The sequence below is a fragment of the Hemitrygon akajei genome, chromosome 7, assembly GCF_048418815.1.
Source record: "Hemitrygon akajei chromosome 7, sHemAka1.3, whole genome shotgun sequence".
Classification (NCBI taxonomy): Eukaryota; Metazoa; Chordata; class Chondrichthyes; order Myliobatiformes; family Dasyatidae; genus Hemitrygon; species Hemitrygon akajei.
Window position 1 is genome coordinate 59525082 of NC_133130.1, and position 26957 is coordinate 59552038.

Sequence of the window (26957 nt, forward strand, 5' to 3'; positions counted from 1 at the left end):
AAAGGCTTCTTTTTAAACCTCTGATGTCTGAATGTTATGAGAAAAATCTAAAACCTGCGCTCTTATACCCTGCGAAGCTCAGAATCTCTCTGCCGAATGTTCCACGCCAGGTTTTCCTTTCTACATCTGAAGCGAGAAGTTATCTGGAGGAGAACTTCCCTACTGCTACAGACACTAATCGTTAATAAATTAGTGTTTCTGATCGTGTAAGATGGTTTTCGATTCCTCAAACCAGATTTAGTCTCTGGTTATTGGTGTAGGTTTAACCTATACTTTATATTTAACTTAAAGTGTGTTTTCGTTATATTAATCGCTCTGTTTTATACACTTTAACCATTATACTATATTTTTGACTATTATTTTTGTTCCTTCGAAGGTGTATTTTTAACCCTTCGAAGGTGAATTCTTTTTTATTAAGATGGTGGTTTTTTGGAAAAATATTCTTGGTTTTGTTTAAGATGGCGTTATTTTTTCTTCTCTCGTCTTCTTCCTATAATGCATCGCTTATCATAGTTTAAATATTTCTTGATTTGTTTGGGTTATAACCCGATTTATAAGCTTTTAGTGATTATACTCTTTTTTATAACTAAGTATATTAAGAAGTGTGGTTTTAGTATACTGATCATAATTTTTAAAGTCGGGGTGTTTTTTTTTAATATATATCCTTTATATACGGAGTGGTCTTCCGCTGATATGGGGGTAGAATTAGTCTCATTTTTTCCTTTTTCTAGCCATATTTTGGATTTTTTTCTTTTTCTTGTGGGGGTGGGGGATGGTCTGTTTTCTAATTTTATTTTTCTTTTACCAGTTTGTTTTATAACCATATAACCATATAACAATCACAGCACGGAAACAGGCCATTCCAGCCCTCCTAGTCCGTGCCGAACTCTTAATCTCACCTAGTCCCACCTACCTGCACTCAGCCCATAACCCTCCACTCCTTTCCTGTCCATATACCTATCCAATTTTACCTTAAATGACACAACTGAACTGGCCTCTACTACTTCTACAGGAAGCTCATTCCACACAGCTATCACTCTCTGAGTAAAGCTGTAACTTTTGCCCCCTAACTCTCAAATCATGTCCTCTCGTTTGAATCTCCCCTACTCTCAATGGAAACAGCCTATTCACGTCAACTCTATCTATCCCTCTCAACATTTTAAATACCTCGATCAAATCCCCCCTCAACCTTCTACGCTCCAATGAATAGAGACCTAACTTGTTCAACCTTTCTCTGTAACTTAAGTGCTGAAACCCAGGTAACATCCTAGTAAATCGTCTCTGCACTCTCTCTAATTTATTGATATCTTTCCTATAATTCGGTGACCAGAACTGTACACAATATTCCAAATTTGGCCTTACCAATGCCTTGTACAATTTTAACATTACATCCCAACTTCTGTACTCAATGCTCTGATTTATAAAGGCCAGCGTTCCAAAAGCCTTCTTCACCACCCTATCTACATGAGACTCCACCTTCAGGGAACTATGCACTGTTATTCCTAGATCTCTCTGTTCCACTGCATTCCTCAATGCCCTACCATTTACCCTGTATGTTCTATTTGGATTATTCCTGCCAAAATGTAGAAGCTCACACTTCTCAGCATTAAACTCCATCTGCCAATGTTCAGCCCATTCTTCTAACCGGCATAAATCTCCCTGCAAGCTTTGAAAACCCACCTCATTATCCACAACACCTCCTACCTTAGTATCATCAGCATACTTACTAATCCAATTTACCACCCCATCATCCAGATCATTTATGTATATTACAAACAACATTGGGCCCAAAACCGATCCCTGAGGCACCCCGCTAGTCACCGGCCTCCATCCCGATAAACAATTATCCACCACTACTCTCTGGCATCTCCCATCTAGCCACTGTTGAATCCATTTTATTACTCCAGCATTAATACCTAACGACTGAACCTTCTTAACTAACCTTCCATGTGGAACTTTGTCAAAGGCCTTGCTGAAGTCCATATAGACTACATCCACTGCCTTACCCTCGTCAACATTCCTCGTAACTACTTCAAAAAATTCAATAAGGTTTGTCAAACATGACCTTCCACGCACAAATCCATGCTGGCTACTCCTAATCAGATCCTGTCTATCCAGATAATTACGTATAAATACTATCTCTAAGAATACTTTCCATTAATTTACCCACCACTGATGTCAAACTGACAGGTCTATAATTGCCAGGCTTACTTCTAGAACCCTTTTTAAACAATGGAACCACATGAGCAATACGCCAATCCTCCGGCACAATCCCCGTTTCTAATGACATCTGAAAGATCTCCGTCAGAGCTCCTGTTATCTCTACACAAACTTCCCTCAAGGTCCTGGGGAATATCCGGTCAGGACCCGGAGATTTATCCACTTTTAAATTTCTTAAAAGCGCCAGTACTTCCACCTCTTTAATTGCCATAGGTTCCATAACTTCCTTACTTGTTTCCCACACTTTACACCATTCAATATCCTTCTCCTTAGTGAATACCGAAGAGAAGAAATCGTTCAAAATCTCTCCCATCTCCCTCGGCTCCACACATAGCTGACCACCCTGATTCTCTAAGGGACCAATTTTATCCCTCACTATCCTCTTGCTTTTAATATAACTGTAGAAGTCTTTCGGATTTACTTCCACCTTATTTGCCAAACCAAACTCGTAACTTCTTTTAGCTTTTCTAATCTCTTTCTTAAGTTTCCTTTTACATTCTTTATATTCCTCGAGCAATTCCTTTACTCCATGCTGCCTATATCTATTGTAGACATCCCTCTTTTTTCGAACCAAGTTTCTAATATCCCTTGAAAACCATGGCGCTTTCAAACCTTTAACCTTTCCTTTCAACCGAACAGGAACATAAAGATTCTGTACCCTCATAATTTCACCCTTAGATGACCTCCATTTCTCTATTACATCCTTCCCATAAAACAACTTGACCCAATCCACTCTCTCTAAATCCCTGCGCATCTCCTCAAAGTTAGCCTTTCTCCAATCAAAAATCTCAACTCTAGGTCCAGTCCTGTCCTTCTCCATAATTATATTGAAGCTAATGCTATTGTGATCACTGGACCCGAAGTGCTCCCCAACACATACATCTGTCAGCTGACCTATCGCATTCCCTAACAGGAGATCCAACACTGCCCCATCTCTAGTCGGTACTTCTATGTATTGTTGCAAAAAACTATCCTGCACACATTTCACAAACTCTAAACCATCCAGCCCTTTTACAGAATGAGCTTCCCAATCTATGTGTGGAAAATTAAAATCTCCCACAATCACCACCTTGTGTTTACTACAAATATCTGCTATCTCCTTACACATTTGCTCTTCCAACTCACGCTCGCCATTAGGTGGCCTATAATACACTCCTATCAGTGTTACTACACCTTTCCCATTCCTCAGTTCCACCCAAATAGCCTCCCTAGAGGAGCTCTGTAATCTATCCTTCCAAAGCACCGCCATAAGATTTTCTCGGACAAGCAATGCAACACCTCCTCCTCTGGCCCCTCCTACTCTATCACACCTGAAGCAACTAAATCCAGGAATATTTAGTTGCCAATCACACCCTTCCTGCAACCATGTTTCACTAATAGCTACAACATCATAATTCCAGGTATCAATCCACACTTTAAGCTCATCCACCTTTCTTACAATGCTCCTAGCATTAAAATAGATACATTTAAGATACTCTCCACCTCCTCCTCTCTTTTCATCCCTAGCAATGCATTCAAATTTATTATCCTTTTCTTTCTTCTCCCCTACAACTTCGGGCTGAGCGCATCCCTTCTCCATCACCTGCCTTTCCTCCCTCACACACTGTCTACTTACTTGCTCTACTGGTGAACTAACCTCCTCTCTCATAGTTTCCTCAAATTGATTTCCGCCCCCCCCCCCCATCTTACTAGTTTAAAGTCTGCCCTGTAGCCCTAGCAAACCTCCCCGCTAGGATATTGGTCCCCCCAGGATTCAAGTGTAACCCGTCCTTCTTGAACAGGTCACGCCTGCCCCAGAAGAGGTCCCAATGATCCAGAAACTTGAATCCCTGCCCCCTGCTCCAATCCCTCAACCACGCATTCATCCTCCACCTAATTCCATTCCTACTCTCACTGTCGCGTGGCACAAGCAGTAATCCCGAAATTACTACCTTTGCGGTCCTTCTTCTTAACTGCCTTCCTAACTCCCTATACTCTCGTTTCAGGACCTCTTCCCCTTTCCTACCTATGTCATTGGTACCTACATGTACCACAACCTCTGGCTCCTCACCCTCCCACTTCAGGATATCTTGGACGCGATCAGAAACGTCCCGGACCCTGGCACCAGGGAGGCAAACTACCATCCGGGACTCCCGATCACCTCCACAGAACCGCCTGTCTGAACCCCCGACTATCGAGTCCCCTATTACTATGGTCCTCTTTCTTCTATCCCTACCCTTCTGAACTACAGGGCCGTCCTCTGTGCCGGAGGCCCGGCCACTGTCACTTCCTCCAGGTAGGCTGTCCCCCCCAACAGTACTCAAACATGAGTACTTATTGTCAAGGGGTACAGCCACTGGGGTACTCTCTAGTACCTGCCCCTTCCCCTTCCTGACCGTGACCCACCTATCTGCCTCCCGTGGCCCCGGAGTGACCACCTGCCTGTAACTCCTCTCTATCACCTCCTCACTCTCCCTGACCAGGCGAAGGTCATCGAGCTGCAGTTCCAGTTCCCTAACTCGGTCCCTCAGGAGCTGCAGTTCGACACACCTGGCGCAGATGTGGACGCCAGGTTTAGTTTTTTCATTTGGGCTGTTTTTTGAACTTCAAATAGGTCTACGATGTCGTCACTTCCGGGTCCGCTCTTTATTTTTGTTCCTCTTCCGGGTGCATGAGTTTATAATTTGGTTAACCCTTTTTAAACCAAAGGGTTGATTTTAGAAGCATGGCTCAGACCATTAATTTTGTGTCTTGGAATACTAATGGTTTAAACCATCCGATTAAACGAAAGAAGATTTTCAAAGTATTCCAAAGACTTAATGCTCATATAATTTTTATACAAGAAACTCATGTGAGGAAGGAGGACAAATATCGCTTTTTTAGGTCTTGGCGGGATCAACAGTATCATTCGAATTCGAATGCTAAAGAAAAGGGAGTTTCAATTTTTATTGACTCCTCTATTGCATTTGTTCAACACGATATCCTTTCGGATCCGAATGGTAGATTTTTGTTAATTACGGGTCTACTTTGTAATAAAAAGGTTGCTATGGTGAACGTTTATGCTCCAAATGTGGATTGTCCTGATTTTTTAAGTCCTTATTTACTTCTTTACCTAATCTACATGAATATAAGTTAATAATGGGTGGTGACTTTAATTGTTGTTTAAATCCTTTGATGGACAAATCTATATCTATTCAGACTTTACCCAATAAGTCGGCCACTTGTATTAACTCCTTTTTGACTGATAATGGAGTTTTTGATATTTGGAGATTTCGGCATCCTAACGACAAAGAGTTTTCTTTTTTCTCACATGTTTATCATTCTTATTCGAGAATTGATTATTTTTTTATTGACTCTTATTTTATTCCATCGGTAATTGGTTGTAATTATGATATTATAGCTATCTCTGACCATGCTCCATTAAAACTTTCTATTAAATTTACGGATACAGCTTCTAATGTTAGACAATGGCGATTTGACTCTACCTTACTGCAAGATCCGGACTTTATTAAATTTATGAAGGAACAGATCAATTTCTTCTTCTCAACTAATTCCACGGATGATATTTCTTGTGGAACACTTTGGGACACTTTTAAAGCGTATATACGTGGACAGATTATCTCTTACTCTGTTGGTCTGAGAAAACGCATTAAGAAGGAAACTCTTTTATTGGTTGATAAAATTAAAGAGATTGACAAGAAATATTCGATCACTCCTAGTAAGGAGCTTTACAAACAAAGGGTTGAACTTCAAACGGAACATAGTTTATTACTTGCATCTCCGATTGAAAATCAATTAATGAAAACCAGATCTGATTTTTATATACATAGTGATAAATCGGGTAAACTGTTAGCTAGTCAGTTGAAGAATGTTTTGGTTAAACGTCAAATCACTAAGATTCATCAGCAGAATGGGGATTTGACAGTTAACCATGATGAGATAAATAAGTCATTTCAAGACTTTTATACCTCCCTGTATCAATCTGAATTCCCTCAGGATCATAATACCATGTGTGATTTTCTTGGGAAATCGAATTTTCCAAAATTATCATCCGATGATCTTTCAATATTAGATACTCCTATTACGGATACAGAAATTAAAGGGGTCATTTCCTCAATGAATTCTGGGAAAGCACCAGGTCCAGACGGGTACACAGTAGAATTTTTAAAATGTTTTTCCGCTACTCTTTCTCCTTGGTTATGCAGGGTTTTTGAAGAAGCAATTAGATTGGGGAATTTGCCACAATCTTTTTATAGAACTTCCATTTCTTTAATACTGAAGAAAGATAAAGATCCTGCTGACTGTGCATCCTATAGACCAATATCTTTATTGAATGTAGACTCCAAGATCTTTTCCAAGTTACTGGCATCCAAGCTGGAGAAGGTATTACCCCAAATTATTTCGAAAGATCAAACCAGTTTTATTAAAAATCGCTATTCTTTTTTCAATGTTAGGAGATTACTGAATATTGTTTATACTCCTTCACATAGCACTTCAGAATGTGTTATTTCATTAGATGCGGAGAAAGCATTTGATAGAGTTGAATGGCCTTACTTATTTTATGTGTTGGGGAAGTTTAATTTTAGTCCGACATTCATTTCCTGGATTAAACTGATTTATCACACTCCAGTAGCCTCGGTGTTTACTAATAATCAAAGATCTCCCTTTTTTCGTTTATTTCGGGGCACTAGACAAGGCTGTCCTCTTAGCCCATTACTATTTAACATTGCTTTAGAACCTTTGGTAATTGCCATCAGAGAATCACAGGATATTTCGGGTATTAATCGTGGGACAGATATTCATAAGTTATCTTTGTATGCAGATGATTTATTATTATTCATTTCTAACCCTGAGAAATCTATTCCAGCAGTTCTATCATTGTTGGCTCAATTTAGTGAGTTTTCTGGGTATAAGTTAAATCTTAATAAGAGTGAATTGTTTCCTTTGAATAGACAGGTCCCAATTTATGGAAACTTACCTTTTAAATTAGTTAATGACTCTTTTATTTACTTAGGGATTAAAATCACAAAAAACCATAAAGAATTATTTAGGTTTAATTTTTTACCCTTAATTGATCAGATTAAATGCTTGTTTACTAAGTGGTCACCATTATCTACCTCTGATAGGTAGGATTAATGCTATTAAGATGGTTATTTTACCTAAGTTTTTATATATTTTTCAAGCGGTACCAACTTTTATTCCGAAATTTTTTTTACTAATGTTGATTCAAAAATTTCCTCATATATATGGCAGAATAAAAATCCCAGGTTAGGTAAAATATACTTACAGAAGACAAAGAAGGAAGGTGAGTTGGCATTACCTAATTTCAGATTTTATTATTGGGCAGTTAATATTAGATATTTGTTATGTTGGTTGAAAGACTGGGATGGATCTTTTGGCCCTCATTGGGTGAGTTTGGAAATTAAATCGGTACCAGGTTATGCTCTGGGTTCTATTTTAGGGACTTCTCTCCCTTTTGCTCTTTCTAAATTGCCGAAACGAATTGACAACCCGATAGTTAAACATACTTTACGTATATAGTTTCAATTTCGGAAATTTTTCGGGTTGACTCAATTCGTTTTAAATATGCCTATTGTATCTAATTGCTTTTTCCACCCTTCAATTATAGACCAAGCTTTTACGGCTTGGAAAACTAAGGGATTACTAAGATTTTCTGATTTATTTTTGGACAATTGTTTTATGTCTTTTGAGCAATTATCTAATAAATATAATTTGCCTAGATTTCATTTTTTTAGATATTTACAGATTAGGCATTTTTTAAGTACGGTACTTCCTACGTTTCCAAATTTTGTGTCTTCAGATATTTTGGAGAGTTTGTTTGAATTAAACCCTTTTCAAAAAGGGCTTATTTCAAAACTTTATAAGATAATTATGAAGATACGTTCGGAGCCCCTTTATAAGACAAAAAATGATTGGGAAAGAGAGCTTAATCTTATTATTCCTATTGAGAATTGGGATAGAATTCTTCAATTAGTTAATACATCATCTATATGTGCCAAACATTCATTAATACAATTTAAGGTCGTACATAGGGCCCATATGTCCAAGGATAAATTAGCTCAGTTTTATTCTTCTATAAATCCTATTTGTGATAGATGTCAGTTTGAAACCGCGTCTTTAACTCATATGCTTTGGTCATGTCCGCTTTTGAAAAAATATTGGAAAGATATTTTTGATATTATCTCTGCAGTATTGAACATCGATTTACAACCCCCATCCTATTACCGCAATTTTTGGTTTACCAATGATGGACTCACTTCATTTATCTTCTTCCGCCTGTCGAATGATTGCATTTCTCACTCTGATGGCTAGAAGATCTATTTTGTTGAATTGGAAGGAAATTAATCCTCCCACTGTATTTCATTGGTTGTCTCAAACTATGTTATGTTTAAATTTAGAAAAAATTAGAAGTGGTGTATTCGATACTTCTATTAAATTTGAAAAGATATGGAGACCATTTATTCAATATTTTCATATAATGTAATATGACCCTGTTCCAAGCTTATTTGATTTGCCAGCTTTAATCTTATTTATGTTGAGAGGATCGGAGTTGATGACACTGATGATTATGTATTTTTGTGAGATATTATAAACAGCCCTTTTTTTTCTTTTTCTAGTTTTTCTTTTTTTTTCTTTTTTGCTTCTTTTTTCTTCTTTATTAGCTATTAGATTAGTAGGTTAGCTAATTTTGCAAACTTTCTCTTTTTTCTTTTTTTTGTATCATATATTATGAAATACCTAGATTTACCTTGTTCATACATATACTGTATGGTTCATGTTTTGGGAAAACTCATTTATACTGTAATCATTGCTTATGTATTCTTTCATGTGCAATGGGAATTTGTATGTTTGTAATCCCTTTATTAATATATCAATTGTATTTTGTTCATGTTATCAATATTAATAAAAAGATTGAAAGAGGTGTATGATTTATACATTCTTTGATAATAAATTTTCTTTGAATATTTTGATCTGGCAATGTGGAAGTCACTTCTCTTTCTTTGTTACTGGGCTAAATTTGGTAGGTTCCTGACTCTGGAAGCTCCTTCTCTATAGCAGAGAACGAACATAGCTCATCACCATCTTTTTAAGAGCCATTAGGGATGCATAATAAATTGATGCTGTAAACAAATATTGTATAAATTATTACCTTTATACTTGCTAATGTTTCAGATCATTAGCCAGTTTCTCTCGCAATATATGCTGCCTACCCTGCTAATTTTTTCCCCATCATTTTCTGTTTTCAATTCTCCAGCACTCTTAGCATTTAAATTTTGTATTACATTTTTTAGCAGGCTCTGCAGTGAAAACAGCTGTGTTTCAGGAATGTCTGTACAAATATAATTCATTAACATACAAAATCTTTGCCAATTTACTTACCAAGTGCAAATAGGTTAATAATGAAGGAAACAATCCAAAGCATTTTACAGGCATTGGCTCTAGATGATACAGATGTTTGTGAAAGTGCAATCTGTGCATAATTTAAAAGATAATGCTGTGGATTTCTGTGTTTCAATTTATGACTCTGATTGGTGTTACTGTTTTTTAAAAGCTTCTAGCAACATTTCAGAATTAAAAGATCAGATGTTTAAAAAAGCTCTAAATTTAAAACAATATTTAAATTCATCTGAACAATCCAACTTTTCTTTTACAGGATGTTATAATAGGGACTATAATCAAGACAAATACCACCTGCCTCGAGTGAAGTGAAAACTACTGTTCCTCTGTGGTACACAAGACAAACATTTTATGTGCTGTTTAAATGCCAAAGCACTTATTAGCATTCTTTCTCTGCCTACATTGAATTTATTGCCATCAAACAATTTTTTGTTAAGATATTATCTACCTTATCAATCTCTGCTAAATTCTGGTGCCCAATGTGTAGACCAATTGTATAAGCATGGGACTCAGTAATCTTACTGTATGCATAATAGCTAGGTTAGCCACAAATTATGATTTCCTCCATAGCTTGAAGTGCAATATATATTTAAGGCTGTGCACGTTTGTAATGAGAGGGTTAAAAGTAGATTACTCAAATGGAGTTGTCAGTCCACTATCTTCACAGGTATGTTAATCAGCAAGATAGGTAAAACAAAAAAGTTGTGATTCACAGGGTCCTTGAGGCCTTGAAGCAAGCAGATGTGAGACATTAAAGAACATGAGGTGACAAGATCACTAAAGACCAGTGAGACTGGTTCAGTTGACAATGTAAAATAATTAGTTTTGGAAGTGTAGCTGACTGGAACGTATACATTAGATAGTGATGGGATCTCCAGTAAGATGGCTTGCACACAGGTGCTTCTCTGCATCCAACCAAAGGTGCAAATGTTCATCCATTGTGCCTTTTTTGACAATTGGAGAACACCGCTGCTTATCAAAAACATCAAGTACTGCAAGTTGCCGGATAGCTGCGGAACTGAACTTGTTGCACACTGTGTTGCAGCCTGCTTCAGCTACCCAGGATAAAAGGCACTCACACTGGTAGTGTGCGATCCAACAGATGGTGAGGGTGACTGTCTTGGATATTTTTGTTGTGACTGTAGGACCCTGTCGGATATTAGTAATGCAGAGTACTGCAAGTCCAATTCAATGGTTCATTGGTGAGTCCAAAGGTGGTCTCAGTTGTGGCGTGGAACGGGCCTCATTCATGCCTCAGAATTGCCAGTTGTGGCCACCGATAAAGGAAACATCAGATGTGGCTGTGTGCCACTAGTTTCTACAAACGTTTGTACATTGGCATAGAGACTGACCCATCCCTTCGGAGCTGCCTTCCAGTGTTTGCTCAGTGGGAAACTGACGCAGGCTATTCTTGCAGAAACATGGCTTGAGGACAATGTCCATGCACCGTGACACTCAGGGACTTTGGCTTATTATTTTTTAATATTATATTTTGTAACTATGTTTTACTGCTATCATAATTATATGTGCTATATGTGCTGTGTATTGTGTGTGACTGTTGGCTAAATGTTTTGAAACTTGGCTCCAGAGGATCGCTGTTTCATTTGGCTGTATCCATGTGGATGGTTGAATGACAATTAAACTCAAACTTGAACTTGATTTGTAACAAACACAGATTTTCTTGATTCTATAAGTGTGAGTAGTGAACAAACTCATTTAGACTTCTCCTTGGACAGGAACTGTGATCAGTACCAAGTACTCTGAGATTCTCCAGACCAATCATCATAAATGAATCCCTGAAGAGCAGAAAGACTTGAGACTTGTTCTTTCATTAATCATTCTACAGTATATTTTACACTTACTGTTTTGTTTGTCTTATATAAGAATACAGTGTTAACAACAAAATTTTTAACAATGTGGAGGAACAAAGGAATCTTGGGGTCCACATCCATAAATCGCTTAAAGCTACCAGGAGTGTTGATAGGGTAGTTAGGAAGGCGTACGGTGTGTTGGCCTTCATTAGTTGGAGGACTGAATTCAAGAGCCATAAGGTAATGTTGGAGCTCTATAAAACTCTAGTTAGACAATACTTTTAGTATTCATTTCTAGTCACCTCATTATAGAAAGTACGTGGAAACTTTAGAGAAGGTTCAGAGATTTATCAGAACATTGCCTGAATTAGAGAGCATATCTGATGAGTGTAGACTGAGGGAGTTAGGCTTTTCTCTTTGGAGCGAAGGAGGATGAAAGCTGTCTTGATAGAGGTGTATCAGATAAAAAAGGCATATCTGGAGTAGCCATCCAAAGAGGTTTTCCCGGGGCAGAAATAGCTAATACGAGAGATCATTACTATAAGGTGCTTGAAGGAAAACATAGGGAGAATGTCAGAGTTAGTTTTTTTTAAAACACAGACTGGTAGGTGTGTGGAATCCACAACCAGGGGTGGTAGTTGAGACAGATACACTAGGGGCATTTATGAGAATTTTATATAGGTTCTTGGATTAAAGAAAAATGGAGGGCTATGTGGAAGGGAAGGATTAGATTAATGAGTTGACACAGTGTCATGGACTGAAGAGCTTGTACTCTGCTTTACTGTTCCATGTACTTAGCATTCAGAAAGAATTCCTGGGAATTATCCCATTAATGGGATTGGTATCACATGGGGATCATTGTTACAATTCACCTGCTGCCACAGCTGGTCTATACTGGACACAAACTCACTGGTTCTCCACTCTGCTTTCGAGCCCTAGACAACATCAAAATGAATGGCAGGATGATATTTATTGATTACAGCTCAGCGTTCAGTACCATCATCCTCTCAGTATTAATTTCCAAACTTCTAAACCTAGGCCTCCATACCTCTCTCTAAACTGGATCCTTACCTTTCTCATTGGGAGAGCAAGGTCAGTAAAAACATCTCCTCTCTGACGACCCACACAGGCGCACCTCAAGGATTTGTGCTTAGCCCACGGCTCTACTCTCTACACTCCTGACCGTGTGGCTAGACACAGCTCAAACATAAAAGATTACGCCAACAATTACACCACCGAGCATAGAGGAGTGAGATAGATTGGCTAATTGGGTAGTGTTGCAGCAACAACCTTGCTCTCAATGTCAGTAAGACCAAGGAATTGATGTGAACTTCAGGAAGAGAAGCCAGAGAACACACACTGATCATCAAAGAGAGGTCAGCAGTGTAAAGTATGATCAAATCTCAAATAAGAGAGAATCTGCAGATGCTGGAAATCCAAGCAACACACACAAAATGCTGGAGGAACTCAGCAGGCCAAAGGGTGTAAAGGGTGAGCAGCTTCAAGTTCCTATATATCCACATCTCAGAGGATCTAACCTGGTGCCAACCTATTTTTGCAATCAGAAAGAAGACACACCCACAGTTAGACTTCATCAAGAGCTTGAGGCGATTTGGGATGTTACGAAAGGCACTAGCAAATTTCTACAGATGTACCAGGGACAGTATTCTTCCTGGTTGAATCATTGTCTGCTATAGAATCTCCAACATACAGGATCAAAAGAGGCTTCAGAGGGGTATACTACTGAGGACAGTTTCAAAAACTGTCCCAACCCACTACAACCTCTGGCAATTCATTCCATATACTCACCACCCTTAGTATGGGAACACCTATCCTCAAATTCCCTTTAAATCTTTTCACTCTTACCTAAAACCTGTGACCTCTAGTTTAAGGTTCTGGACCCTGGGGAAATGACAGTCTACCCTTCTTATGCCCCTCGTTTTTTTTAAATTTACCTATATAAGGTCATTCCTCAGGCTCCTTCGCTCCTGGGAAAACATTCCCAGCCTATCAGTTTCCTCCTCATAACTCAAGCCATCCTATCCAAAGATCCTTGTAAATCTTATCTACACCCTAAGGTACTGGCACAGAGTCTGTTCATTTTAGAATATACCATGATGTCAGTTTGGTAAGAAACCAAACTGAGTAGCCAGAAGCACTAAGCACAGTCCAATCATTTGAAAGAGTACAGAGGTAAATTGGATTAGTACAGTATGGGCATAGTTAATCAAAATATTTGTTTCTTTGCTCTATGACTCAATGGCAGATGCATTAACATATTAAAATGGAAAGTGAACATTTGTTAATTACTTTTTAAAATTAATATCAATTTTAATTAATTTATATGTATTGAATTTGTTTTAAGTATTACATTAATATTTAATTTCTTAATGTTTCCAAATGCCTCTGATGATCCAAAAATACAATTTGTAGTGGTAAAGGTCTTTAGATAGCAAGACACAGGTTTGTTCCAGCCCGATCTGGCCTAATATTATTTGAAAATGTCAGCAGCAATTCAAAATGAGTGAAATATTCCAAAATATTTCAGCACTAGACAAATTAATGAAAAACAACTCACCAGCGCCACTGTGTGGTAGCTCAAAAGAAAAACTATTACCGTAACTACTTAAGACCATGCATCAAATCTCCTGACCTGAGAGAAAATTGCATCTCATAATTCCTTCAGATTTGTACCTATCTGCTAAGATACGTAGGCAGAAACACAAGATACGCAGACAGTCTATCTTGCTATCCTGAAGCATCTCAACAACTCACAGAAAAATCTGAGTGGCAAAGTGCCCAAGATGACCATTAACAATTCCCACTTTAGAAGGCAGTAATACAGAAAAGGAGGAGAATCAAAAAACATAATTGAGGCAATGGTAAAAGGACATTTAGAAATTAATATTGTGATTGAGAAATATAAACTATACTTCATTAGGAGATTGAAGAGACTTGGTATGTCAACAAAAACACTCATAAACTTCTACAGATGTACTGTGGAGAGCATTCTGACAGGCTGCATCACTGTCTGGTATGGGGGTGGGGGCTACTGCACAGGACAGAAAGAAGCTGCACAGGGTTGTAAATTTAGTCAGCTCTATCTTGGGGTACCAAGCCTACAAAGTTCCCAGGACATCTTCAAGGAGCGGTGTCTCAGAAAGGCAGCATCAATTATTAAGGACCTCCAGCACCCGGGGCATGCCCTTTTCTCATTGTTACCATCAGTTAAGAGGTACAGAAGCCTTGCAGGCACACACTCAGGGATTCAGAAATAGCTTCTTCCCCTCTGCCATCCGATTCCTAAATGGACGTTGAACCCATGAACACCTCACTTTTTAATATATATTATTTTTTATTATTAATATATACTTTGTTTCTTCTATATTATGTATTGCATTTAACTGCTGCTACTAGGTTAACAAATTTCACTACACATGTCAGTAATAATGAACCTGATTCTGATTCTGCTTATCTCGTGGTGTCAGTATGGACTTATGAAAGGGAAATAATATTTGAACAATTTATTACTGTTTACGAAGTTATTTGAATTCAGCAGGCCAAAGGGTGTAAAGAGTGAGCAGCGTCAGGTTTCTGTATATCCACATCTCAGAGGATCTAACCATTGTAGGTTGGCTGGTTAAGCCAGTGGCAAAGACAGCACAGAATGCAATATGGAAAAAGTCATTCACTTTGGTTGGAAGAATGAGAAACAAAATTATTTCATAGAAGGAAACCTCAAAACATTGGAGTATAATGAGAACTGCACTCAAGAAACAAATGCAACTATGGCCAATGCTGGCCTTCATCACAAGGCAAGTAATGAAGTTTTGATGCAACTCTACAGAACACTGTCAAAACAGCAATTGGAGTATCACCTCTGTAGTCCCTCACCAGGACTGCTTGTCCAGGAGTAAAACATCAAACCTTTTTTGAGGAGTCTTCAATTTGCCCCAGCTGTTTGTCTTGCACACTCCTTCTGAGATTGGGTTTGAGGAGTTCCAAGCATGACCAAAGGGATGACCAAGGAACAGCACAGCTGGAGAGTTATTGGTTGTGGAGGATACTGCATTGAGATATACAACAAAGAAATAGGCAAGCTTCTGATTCAGTGTCAGTGTAGTGCATTCTGCTGCCATTGCTCACAGTGCACTTAAAGACTGTTGACGAAACTTTCCGTAAGTCATTTGTAGCTGGGTGGTACAGTACATATGTACTATGTCTTATTCCATTCATTTTCAGGAATGACTGAAACTGTTCCGCAATAAATTGTGGTCCATGGACACTGACTAAGTATTCTGGAACACCAGTCCTTGAGAAAAGACTCAATAGATTAACAGTGTGTGAGGCTGTAGTGAAGACTACTGGGAACACTTCTAGCCACTTTGTTGCTGCATCCACTACCAGCATTTGCACATGAAAGGTGTGGCAAATTCTCCATGAATCCTCTGCCAGGGCAATGCAGGCCATTCCCAGGGATGAAGAGGCAATCTTCCTGGCACCTTCTCGACGTGAATGGTGAGCTGCTCGATCTGATCTATCCCAGGCCACCAGAGAAAACTTCGAGCCAACACTTTCATTTTAGCCACAATGAGATGACTGGCGTGTAGCTTCTCCAACACTTTAGCTCTCAGCTTGGAAGATATAACAACTCTTAATCCCCAAATAAGGCAACTTCTGTCAACAAGAGAAAGATCTTCCGGTGCTGGTAAAAATGGGAGAAACTGGAGTCTCTGCTACACCTTCCAACCATTTTGGGTGGACATGTAGACCTGAGACAGTGTAGGTTTTTTTCTGGTTTCCCTTTGGATCACCTCTGCCATAATAGGAATAGATTTGCAGGAGTGAAAATACATCAAAAGTACTATCTTCTTTTGTAAATTTTTCAGGTATTTCCTTTCTCAAAGGTAAACGGGAAAATCCATCAGCATTTCCATGATCAGTCGTCCTCTTGAATTCGTCCTTGTAATTGTGTCCTCCAAGAAACGAAGCCCATGTCTGCATTTGTGCTGCTGTTGTTAATATGTTTTTCATTTGTCAGATACATACAGTCTAGTGATGTCTCTGAGGACTCTGTGACTAGAGTCTTTGCTGATAGGAATATATGTTCTCCTTGAACAGAAGTCCCCAACCAAGACTGCACAGCTAGTCTTAGTCATTATAACTCTGCCTACACCCTTTGGTGGATTAAAAATGGACATAAGTAGTTGATGATCAATAATGAGGGTAAACTCTCCCATAAGTATAGGTTGAAATGTTTTGCACTCCAAACAAGATCAAGGCCTCACTGTCAATCTGTGTGTCATTTTTCTCTGCAGCGGTAGGTAAGGGAACGTGATGCAAAGGATAGGGAATGTTCACTTCCATCATTCATAACATGACATGACTGCATCAATCCCCATAAGGTAAGAAGACACAGGCAAGCTTCACTGGACGACGTGGCTCATAATATCTGAGTACAGAGCTTGAAGTTATCATTTCCTTTGCATTTTTGAAAACCACCTCGCATTGCTTTGACAATTGCCATTTCTTCCTGCCCTGTAGTAATGAGCTCAAGGGATGAAGCACTGTAGCCAGTTTTGGCAGAAACTCGTTATAGTAATTAACTAATTCTAAAAAGGCCCTCAACTATGAATATCCTTTGGTCTTGGGGTATCCACCACTGCTTGAATTTTCTAAGCACAATTGCATAGTCCTCATGAGTCGATGGTGTGACAATAGTAAGTGATGCTTGGTTTATAGAATTTATACTTGTTACATTGTACTTTCAGCCTATAATTGTCTTATCTTTTTAACACTGATTTGAGATTTTGGAGATACCCTTGTCATCCTCACCAGTAACAATGATATTATCCAGGTAACACTGAGTGCTTGGACAACTTTGCAACACCTGGCCCATAGCTTTCTACCAGAGTACAGTTGCAAATGCACATGCTACTCCAAAAATAAGCCAGTAAAGCGATAAAGCGCTTTGTGAGTGCTTATGCTGAGAAACACTTTGGACACTTCTTCCATCTCCATCTATAGGCAAGCCACAACTATGTCCACTTTGCTGAAGCGTTTTCTTCCAGAAAGGCTTGCCTCTATCCTGGGCAGCGGGTAATGATCTATATTGATCTATTGACCTTATAATCACCAGAGATGCTGACAGACCCATTCTTCTTGGTTATTGGGACTACTGTCACTGCCCATGGGCTCTACAAAGCTTTGGAAAAATATTCCTTCAGGATAGATAGATAGATAGATAGATAGATAGATAGATAGATAGATAGATAGATAGATAGATAGATAGATAGATAGATAGATAGATAGATAGATAGATAGATAGATAGATAGATAGATAGATAGATAGATAGATAGATAGATAGATAGATAGATAGATAGATAGATAGATAGATAGATAGATAGATAGATAGATAGATAGATAGATAGATAGATAGATAGATAGATAGATAGATACTTTATTCATCCCCATGGGGAAATTCAACTTTTTTTCCAATGTCCCATACACTTGTTGTAGCAAAACTAATTACATACAATACTTAACTCAGTAAAAAAATATGATATGCATCTAAATCACCGTCTCAAAAAGCATTAATAATAGCTTTTAAAAAGTTCTTAAGTCCTGGCGGTAGAATTGTAAAGCCTAATGGCATTGGGGAGTATTGACCTCTTCATCCTGTCTGAGGAGCATTGCATCGATAGTAACCTGTCACTGAAACTGCTTCTCTGTCTCTGGATGGTGCTATGTAGAGGATGTTCAGAGTTATCCATAATTGACCGTAGCCTACTCAGTGCCCTTCGCTCAGCTACCGATGTTAAACTCTCCAGTACTTTGCCCACGACAGAGCCCGCCTTCCTTACCAGCTTATTAAGACGTGAGGCGTCCCTCTTCTTAATGCTTCCTCCCCAACACGCCACCACAAAGAAGAGGGCGCTCTCCACAACTGACCTATAGAACATCTTCAGCATCTCACTACAGACATTGAATGACGCCAACCTTCTAAGGAAGTACAGTCGACTCTGTGCCTTCCTGCACAAGGCATCTGTGTTGGCAGTCCAGTCTAGCTTCTCGTCTAACTGTACTCCCAGATACTTGTAGGTCTTAACCTGCTCCACACATTCTCCATTAATGATCACTGGCTCCATATGAGGCCTAGATCTCCTAAAGTCCACCACCATCTCCTTGGTCTTGGTGATATTGAGACGCAGGTAGTTTGAGTTGCACCATATCACAAAGTCCTGTATCAGTTTCCTATACTCCTCCTCCTGTCCATTCCTGACACACCCCACTATGGCGTACCCACTTACAACGTAGCTCACTAGCTACTTTATCACGGATGGTATACGGAATCGAATAGACTTTGTAAAACTTGGGTATGGCATTTTCATTTAACACTGTTTTACCCTTAATATATTAGAGTTTTCCAATGCCATCCTTGAACACTGCTGCAGCATCACCCAATAAATTTCTTAATTCACCTTTCAGCTGACTCTGTTGCAGGGGATGTGACATGCAAATGTTGGGTAGACAGGCAAGTCAGGGCTCCACACTGCTGGCCCTCCAGCTTTTACCACATACAAGCTCAATGAGGCTTGTCGGTAGTTGTATTTTACTGTTATAAATGTCATTTTCACAGAAATTATCTTTTCTCCAGTATAGCCTCAGTTCAATATCTTTGAAATGTCATTCAAACTCATTTTGTAGAATGACTAAAACAGTCCAACCAGTGTCCAATTTCATTTTAATTAATTTGCCGTTCACTTCTGGTGCAAGCCATATTGCTTGTCTATTGGTAGTTTTCACATTCTAAACCTCAAAACTACCCAGTCCAGTGTCACTCTCATCACTATTAGATTTTTCATAAACAGGTAGGTTCGTTTTAAAAATACCATCTCACCACTGTTATGTTTTGTAATTCCCAAACATAAAACTAATTGCAAGAAAAAGACAGCAACCCAGGAGAACATGTCTTAATTTGTTTTTACTTTAAGTGAGACATGGACATATGACGTGGCAGCGCGTTGGCGCATGTCATTTACGTACTTTTACATAAAACCCGCAACGCATTATGTAAACAACAAAGAATGCTTAACAAGCAATATATTTACAACGTTACTCAAATATTACTGGAATATTAAATACACAACACCCAGTTCCATGTTTATGTAGAGTGCATTAAACTGGTTGTGTTCAACTCTATCCCCCAACTCAACAGAGGCAAATGGTCTACTAAAATGATAATTGCTCAACTGAAACACAGTATCAGCTGAATTCTAACATTTTCCAAAATGTGTTGTGAAAATAAATGAAGGGCAAAACCAAATTCTAAAGGCTGAAACAAACAAGGAGGGATTTAAAAACTATTGATTAGTATTACTATTCCTAATATTATCCATAATAGTATTACTAATGAAGCAGTGGAGGCTACCTCAGTACTGTAAATATATTCAAGACAAGGATGGATAGATTTTTGCATAGTAGGGAAACTAAGGGTTATAGGAAAAAGATAGGTGGGTGGAGATGAGTCCATGGCCAGATCAGCCATGGTCTTTTTGAATGGCGGAGCAGGCTCGTGGGCCAGATGGCCTACTCCTGCTCTTATTTCTTATGTTCTTATTATGTTCTACGAGTAGAATCAAAATGGAACACAAGTATTGGTATCATATAATTTCACATGTACAGAGGAAATGTTAATTTATGCTGAACTACAAATTTTCACTTAAACCTCAGGCTACGTCCACACTAGACCGGATAATTTTGAAAACGCCGGTTTTGCGTAAAAACGATAGGCATCCACACCAAGCGTTTTTGAAAATACCTCCGTCCACATTAAAACGGGAATTTGGGCAAATCTCCTCCTACTAGGCATGCGCAGGACTCATCTACAGAAAACAAGCCACATGTTTGGTGTCGAATCTCACTGTGAAAGTCCACGTATGTGCAGTTACAGAATAGAAAAAACTTAAAAGGAAATTGCCAAACAACGGACAGCTGTTGGCTCCCACGCAGGAGGACTTAAAACTAAAAAAAACACAAATACTGGAGCATATGCAGGCAACCGACAGGGAGTTCATAGACAGTGAAACAATGAACATTGAAAAACTGACTAACTCTGTTGCATTAATAAAGCACCTTGTTAAATGTATAAAACATGTCTGCATCAGTGTTATCTTGTATTTCCATACAATGTTACAGTAGGCTGTCACACATCTATTGTCAGAGAAGTACTTGCATAAATAGGTAAACCACCTTCATACAAGCAAGGACAGAAAACAGGGCAAAGTGAGTATACTTACTTAATCAGTAAGTTATGGGTCAAAGTATTTGGTGAGTACATTTCTAACTTCTGGCTTCAGTCTTGATGCCATCTTTTCTGAAATTGTTAGGTTGTTTGGAGTGTTGCGTTCAAGAAAACAATGAAATGCCACACTGCCGTTCTGGCATGTCATGACAGTGTTTCTAGAAATCTCCAATTACCCTGTCCACACTACTCTTGCCTAAGTGGCGTTTTCAAATTTACACACTCTGGAGGGCGTTTTAGAAAAGCTCTATTTTCAGTGGAGGAAAACGCCATTTCAGTGTTGATGGAGGGTCAAAACAAAGAGAAAAAGCTTCGGTTACGGATTTATCCGGTCTAGTGTGGACATAGCCTCAGAAGGACATTGGAGTGTATTTTTCCATTGCCTCATATCCCTTTGATCATGAAAGCATTTGTATGCAAAGTTACAAATTCAACAGCTTTACAGCACAAAGAACTAAAAGCACCTTTAGATTATGTCATGGTCCAAGTGAGAAAACATAATGTTCACATCACATGTGCTGTTACTGTAACTGCCATACCGACCAACAGCTAATCCAAGCAACACTTCAGAAAATAAATATATTTGTGTTGCACTTTATGAAGATAAATATCTTAAAGTACTTTGAATAATTTATTCTTTTTGGAGCTTAATAACTGCCCTACATAGAAAAACAAATGGTTTTGGCACTCCTGAAGTAACATCACTACATTCATGCAAGGTTTCAAATCTGACAAGACAATGCTTACACAACAGCAACCCTCACTACAATAAAGCACTGTTCAGAGAAACGAAACATTATGCTAACTTCTTACTTCAAGATCAAGAGCAGGGTCATTTTACATTGGGAATGCAGTTAATTTTCAAATATTAGGATGCAATAATCTTAACAGGATTAACCCTGCTCAGTAAAATAGTTATAAAATAGCTCATTTCTAATAACAAGAATTTCTCACTTATTTCTAATGCAATATTTAAAAGATATGAACAATTACCATGTTGTACTAGGATTCGTAAACTTTCCAGCTTCCCATACTGTGCAGCAAGAAACAATGGTGTAATTCCATAGTCATCCATAGATTCTCTGTCAGCCCCTTTTTCAAGTAAGAACTTCAATACTTCTAAGTGTCCCTACAAAATATAATAAATATACTGTAAACATAGCTATTCTTAATTTATTGCTACGATCTGTCCAATATAATATGAAACACTATAACCAGAATCCTGCTTCATGAGATAGAGATTTTATATATATAAAATATATATACTGTAGAGAGTGAGAGAGAGAGAGAGAGAGAGAGAGAGAGAGAGAGAGAGAGAGAGAGAGAGATCAATGCCATCAGACACTAGCATCTGCCAGATAATGTCACAAGGACACTTGCCACCAAGATGTTCGAAATCACTGTCAGAATAAGTGATTCAACATTAATGTCTTCTCACAGGCCAATATCCCCAGCATAGGCTCCTAGCACAGTCATCCAGCTCCAATGAGCAAACCACATATTTTACGTGTCTCCCACCACAGCCCTGAAAAATGCACTCTACTCCAAGTCCTATCATGGTAAGATTTGCCAGTTGCACATGAGAAATGCTTCAGTAAAGTTCTTAAAAGCCTTCTAAGAAAATAGTAATATTCTTACTATTTCACTGGAATGCCTGGAACATCCCGAATGTGGATGCCTAAGTAATATCGTAAAAGAAGCCAATCACCCGACTCAGCATTCCATCAAACACCTCCTGCCTAACTTGCAGCAACATCTATACTCACACACTAGCCAGCTTAAAATTCACAGAACTAAAATAGAACCCAGTTATACTCTGTCCCAAGGACCTGCCACAAAAAGTTATGAAAACTCAGGACAATTAAGTTAAATCAATGGGCAATATAACACTTATAATCAGGTAAAAATTGTTAACTTTCCCTTATTAGAAGTAGAAAAGGTATGCTTAGTTGCTCAAGTTCAGGGAAAAACACACGTACAATAGACAGCAAGCTGAAAATGATGAGTAATGAGAAATATGAGCAAAAAAAGGGATTAATATCCTGAGGACATGCATTGCAGTTATAATTTAAATTCCTAATCCCTTCTTAGATATTTGTCAACGGACCTTTGCAGCATTATCATACAATCCATTCCAACAAGTTAAAGGTGCTCAAAATTGGTTCAACATTTACTGCATTACCAATTCAGATCATATTCACACAATCAACCATCTGCATTATCCAACTGACTGAGGAACTGACCTTCCCATACACAGTCAGCGAAGTCTTTATTGGCACATTGTTTTAAATGCTTGGTCAAATAGCATAACTTAGGGCCTCAATGTGCACTTTTAAGCAAAAACAGGCACTTGATGTGAAAGTTTTAGTTTAACTGAAGCTCTTACACTGCCCTTTTTAAAGGCAGTTTGGGAAGCTGAAAGATCAGAAGATAGATATTGTAAGTCACCTGTACCAAATGGACTACACCTCAGGTTTCTGAAAGAGGTAGCTGACGACATTGTGGAAGTATTTGTAATGACCTTTCAAGAATTACCAGACTCTGAATGATTCAGAGGACTTGAAGATTGCAAACATTCTTTAAGAAGGTAGGTAGGCAGAAGAAAAAAAAGTATAGGCCAGTTAGCCTGACTTCACCGGGTGGTAAGATGCTGGAGTCTATTATTAAGGATGAAGTTTCAGGGTACTTGGAAGCATATAATAAAACAGGCCAAAGTTAAGGGGAATCATGCCTGATGAATCTGTTGGAATTCTTTGAGGAAATAACAGGCAGGATAGACAAAAGCAAGTCAATGGATGTTATTTACTTGGATTTTCATAAAGCTTTTGACAAGGTGCCGCACACGAGGCTGGTTTACAAGAGCCTGTGGTATTACAGGAAAAATACTAGCACAGATAGAAGATTGGCTGATTAGCAGGAGGAAAAGAGTGGGAATAAAGGGGGACTTTTCAGCTTGGCTGCTAATGACTAGGGGTTGGTGTTGGGACTACTTCTTTTCATGTTATATATCAATGATTTGGATGATGGATTGATGGCTTTGTGGCCACATTTGCAGATGATACAAAGATAGGTGGAGGGACAGGTAGTGTTCAGGAACCAGGACTTAGACAGATTGGGAGAATGGGCAGAGAGAATATAGTGTAGAAAGGTCCATGGTCATGTACTTTGGTGAAAGGAATAAAGGAGTAGAATATTTTCTAAATGGGGAGGGAATTCAGAAATCAGAGATTCAAAGGGACTTGGGAGTCCTCATGCAGGACTCCCTAAAGTGTAACCTACAAGTTCAGTCGGTAGTAAGGAGGGTAAATGTAATGTTCGCATTCATTTCCAGAGGACTGGAATATAAGCAGGGATGTGATGCTGAGGCTTTATAAGGCATTGGTCAGCCTGCATGTGGAGTATTATGTGCAGTTTTGAGCCTCTGTGCTGGCTTTGGAGAGGGTCCAGGTTAGTTTCACAAGAATTACTTCAGGAATAAAACAGTTAACATTACGTAAAGCATTTGATGGCTCTGGCCCTGTACTCACTGGAGTTTAGAAATTGAGGGGGATCTCATTGAAAACTATTGAATACTCAAGGCCTAGATAGAGTGGATGTGGAGAGTATGTTTCCTACAGTAGGTGAGTCTAGATCGAGAGGACACAGAGTCAGAACAGAGGGACATCCACTTAACACAGATAAAGATGAATTTCTTTAGCGAAAGAGTGGTAAATCTGTAGAATTCATTGTTACAGGCAGTTATGGAGGCCAAGTCATTGAGTATATTTAAAGCAGAGGTTAACGGGTTTTTGATTCTGGCAGCCAACAAGAAAAGCCCCCCCGTTATTCCCATTCTTTTCTTCCTGCCAGTCAGGAAGAAATCTTCTATCCATGCTAGTATCTTTCCTATAATACCACGGGCCCTTGTTAAAACAGTTTCATGTGTGGCACCTTAAGCCACTCTGCCTTTATTATATGCTGGCAAATCGTTTCATTTGTGCATGCAACCACTTCACGGCTGAGTCTAAGGCCTCATACACAATCTGCACTTTGGTGTAAATTCCTTACCAATTTTTAATTTTATCCATGAAATCCATACTTCCTGCCTGCCTTTAGTTGTATCCAAACTCATTTTGTTATCAGTAAGGCTACTCCTTCACCTTCAGTATTTTCCCTATCTTTCATGTCATATTTAATTCTCAACCCTGATGATTCTGTATCCAACAATGGCTACCAAGCCACACACTGAAAGTGGATTTTACACATTAAATTTCTTCAGGCTCTGTGTTAGTGACCAGCTTAAATGATTATTATTTCATACCATTTAGTTTTCCCTTTAGCACCACTGTTCTGCATTAAACACAATTTTTAATGGTGGTGGTGACTTAAGTGCACATCCCTCCACCCTATGCCACACACCATCCTAATTTAGAAGGTTAATCATCAGTCATCACTGGTTCATATTCTTGGGCACTGTACTTAAAGGTGCGAGCATATTTTTACAATGCAGCCTACACCAATTCAAGAAACCCCTCTACAACTTTTTGTGTGGCACTTACATTAACCAATGTCACCCACGTTCAAAAAATTAAAAGCTAAATAAATAGATTACTATCAGTCACTGTTTTAAAATTTCCTCCCTCCCTACTGAAGTATATACATGAATGTTATGGTACCTGATAAGCAGCTTGGTGCACAACACTCCATAAGCATGCTGAATGGGATCCATTAATTCTTGCTCCATATTTTAACAACGTCCTTATAACTGCAATGTGACCCTTCTCTGTTGCTGAAATTACAGGATTAAAACAGTCAAACTTGCTCACAACTTTACTGCAGTGCTGTACAACATAAGATTGTAGACATCAATGCATGTAAATAGACAAATGCATTTAATTAATGATCAAATTATGTAAGGAATTAAATGGAAGCAGTAAATTATACAATTGATATAAAATGAGCTTGTACTTATACACCAAATGAGCTTGTGTTTATAAACCAATTCATTGTGCTTTATTTCAATTTTGAGAGTTGATTATTTGACATAAAACTATTGTTTAAAGATATCTCCCCCTATCTAAATGGCACGTATTATTTGCAATATATCATGTTGTATGTTTGAGCTGAAACCCAATATGCACCTTCGGCTGTTACAAAGTGTACTTTTCATTATTAAAAGATAAACAGCGTATTAAAAAAATCTCAGGGCAAACACAACCGAACTCCAAACAGTATCCTGGATATCAAACAGTGTGGGAGACAATTCAATAATGTTGGACCCACAGACAAGCAATGAAAACACTAATAAAAAAAATTAATCAACACTAAATGTTGGGATGTCAAAAACACAAGGAAAGGTCATGCAGTCCACCTCCATTATAATATGGGATGTATAAACTGATTAACTGTTGTCTTGTATTAGAAGAACGTCAGTCAAGTTTTGGTGCTAAGAACCAAGTGTCATTTCAGTGCTGACAGCTACAGGTATCCCTTGATTTACAAGTGGTGAAATTACAAATTTTTGCTATAATGCCATTGACTAGAGAAGTGTCCTTGATTAAAGTAGTTATTTTCTACCAACTACGTTTGCCAAACTTTATCTAATATGCATTCCAAATTCCAACTCATGGTTCTCTGAGAGAAAAATTTTTTATCATTGGATATGAAGTTATAGACTATTCTAGTAAATAATCTTCAAAGTTCCTATGCATTCGTTGGCTTGTTTAGGGAAAATGAAATGATTTGCAGCCTCTATTCCTAGTAGTAAAAGACTACGTAAGTTTCACTCTGTATGCAACTTTAAAGTTAACACTGGTTCTGAAGTAACTCCAGAAAATTAAGCCCAATAAATGAAATCAGGTTTACAAATTTTGACAGACCCAGACTAAAATAACCTATTATTTAAATATATATTTTATTTTCATATGACAGGAGAACATCAGCTGAGGGGTAGATTCATTATCAGGAGCAATTGTCCAAGTTATAACCTTCTGTTTCTACTATCAGTTTGCAGTCTCTCTCACTATCAAAATATCAGGAATGGTGTAGAATTGCTATGCCAATGCAGTGGATACAGGTTAAAACAGACATTAAAAGTTAAGTGCTGCCCATTTAAATTCCTTCTAATGAATTGGTAAGAGTCAATTGTTCCTAATCAGCCTTTCTCAATCTGCTAATAACTAGAAATTAAATATTATGCGTACAGTTATACTCCTAATTCTAGCTGTTATTGATGATTTGGAAA

General features: G+C 38.3%; 1 protein-coding gene across 6 annotated transcripts in view; it reads right to left on the reverse strand.

Annotated features, from left to right (window-relative positions):
- Positions 1–26957, reverse strand: part of asb3 (ankyrin repeat and SOCS box containing 3) — an 89798-nt gene that overhangs the window by 55449 nt on the left and 7392 nt on the right. For all 6 annotated transcript variants that reach the window (XM_073050954.1, XM_073050956.1, XM_073050955.1 and 3 more), the window contains exons 4-5: positions 25390–25502; positions 21728–21863 (exon numbers count right to left, since the gene is read on the reverse strand). In XM_073050954.1, the coding sequence (XP_072907055.1) occupies positions 21728–21863; positions 25390–25502 (249 nt within the window). The remainder of the gene's footprint in view (positions 1–21727; positions 21864–25389; positions 25503–26957) is intronic.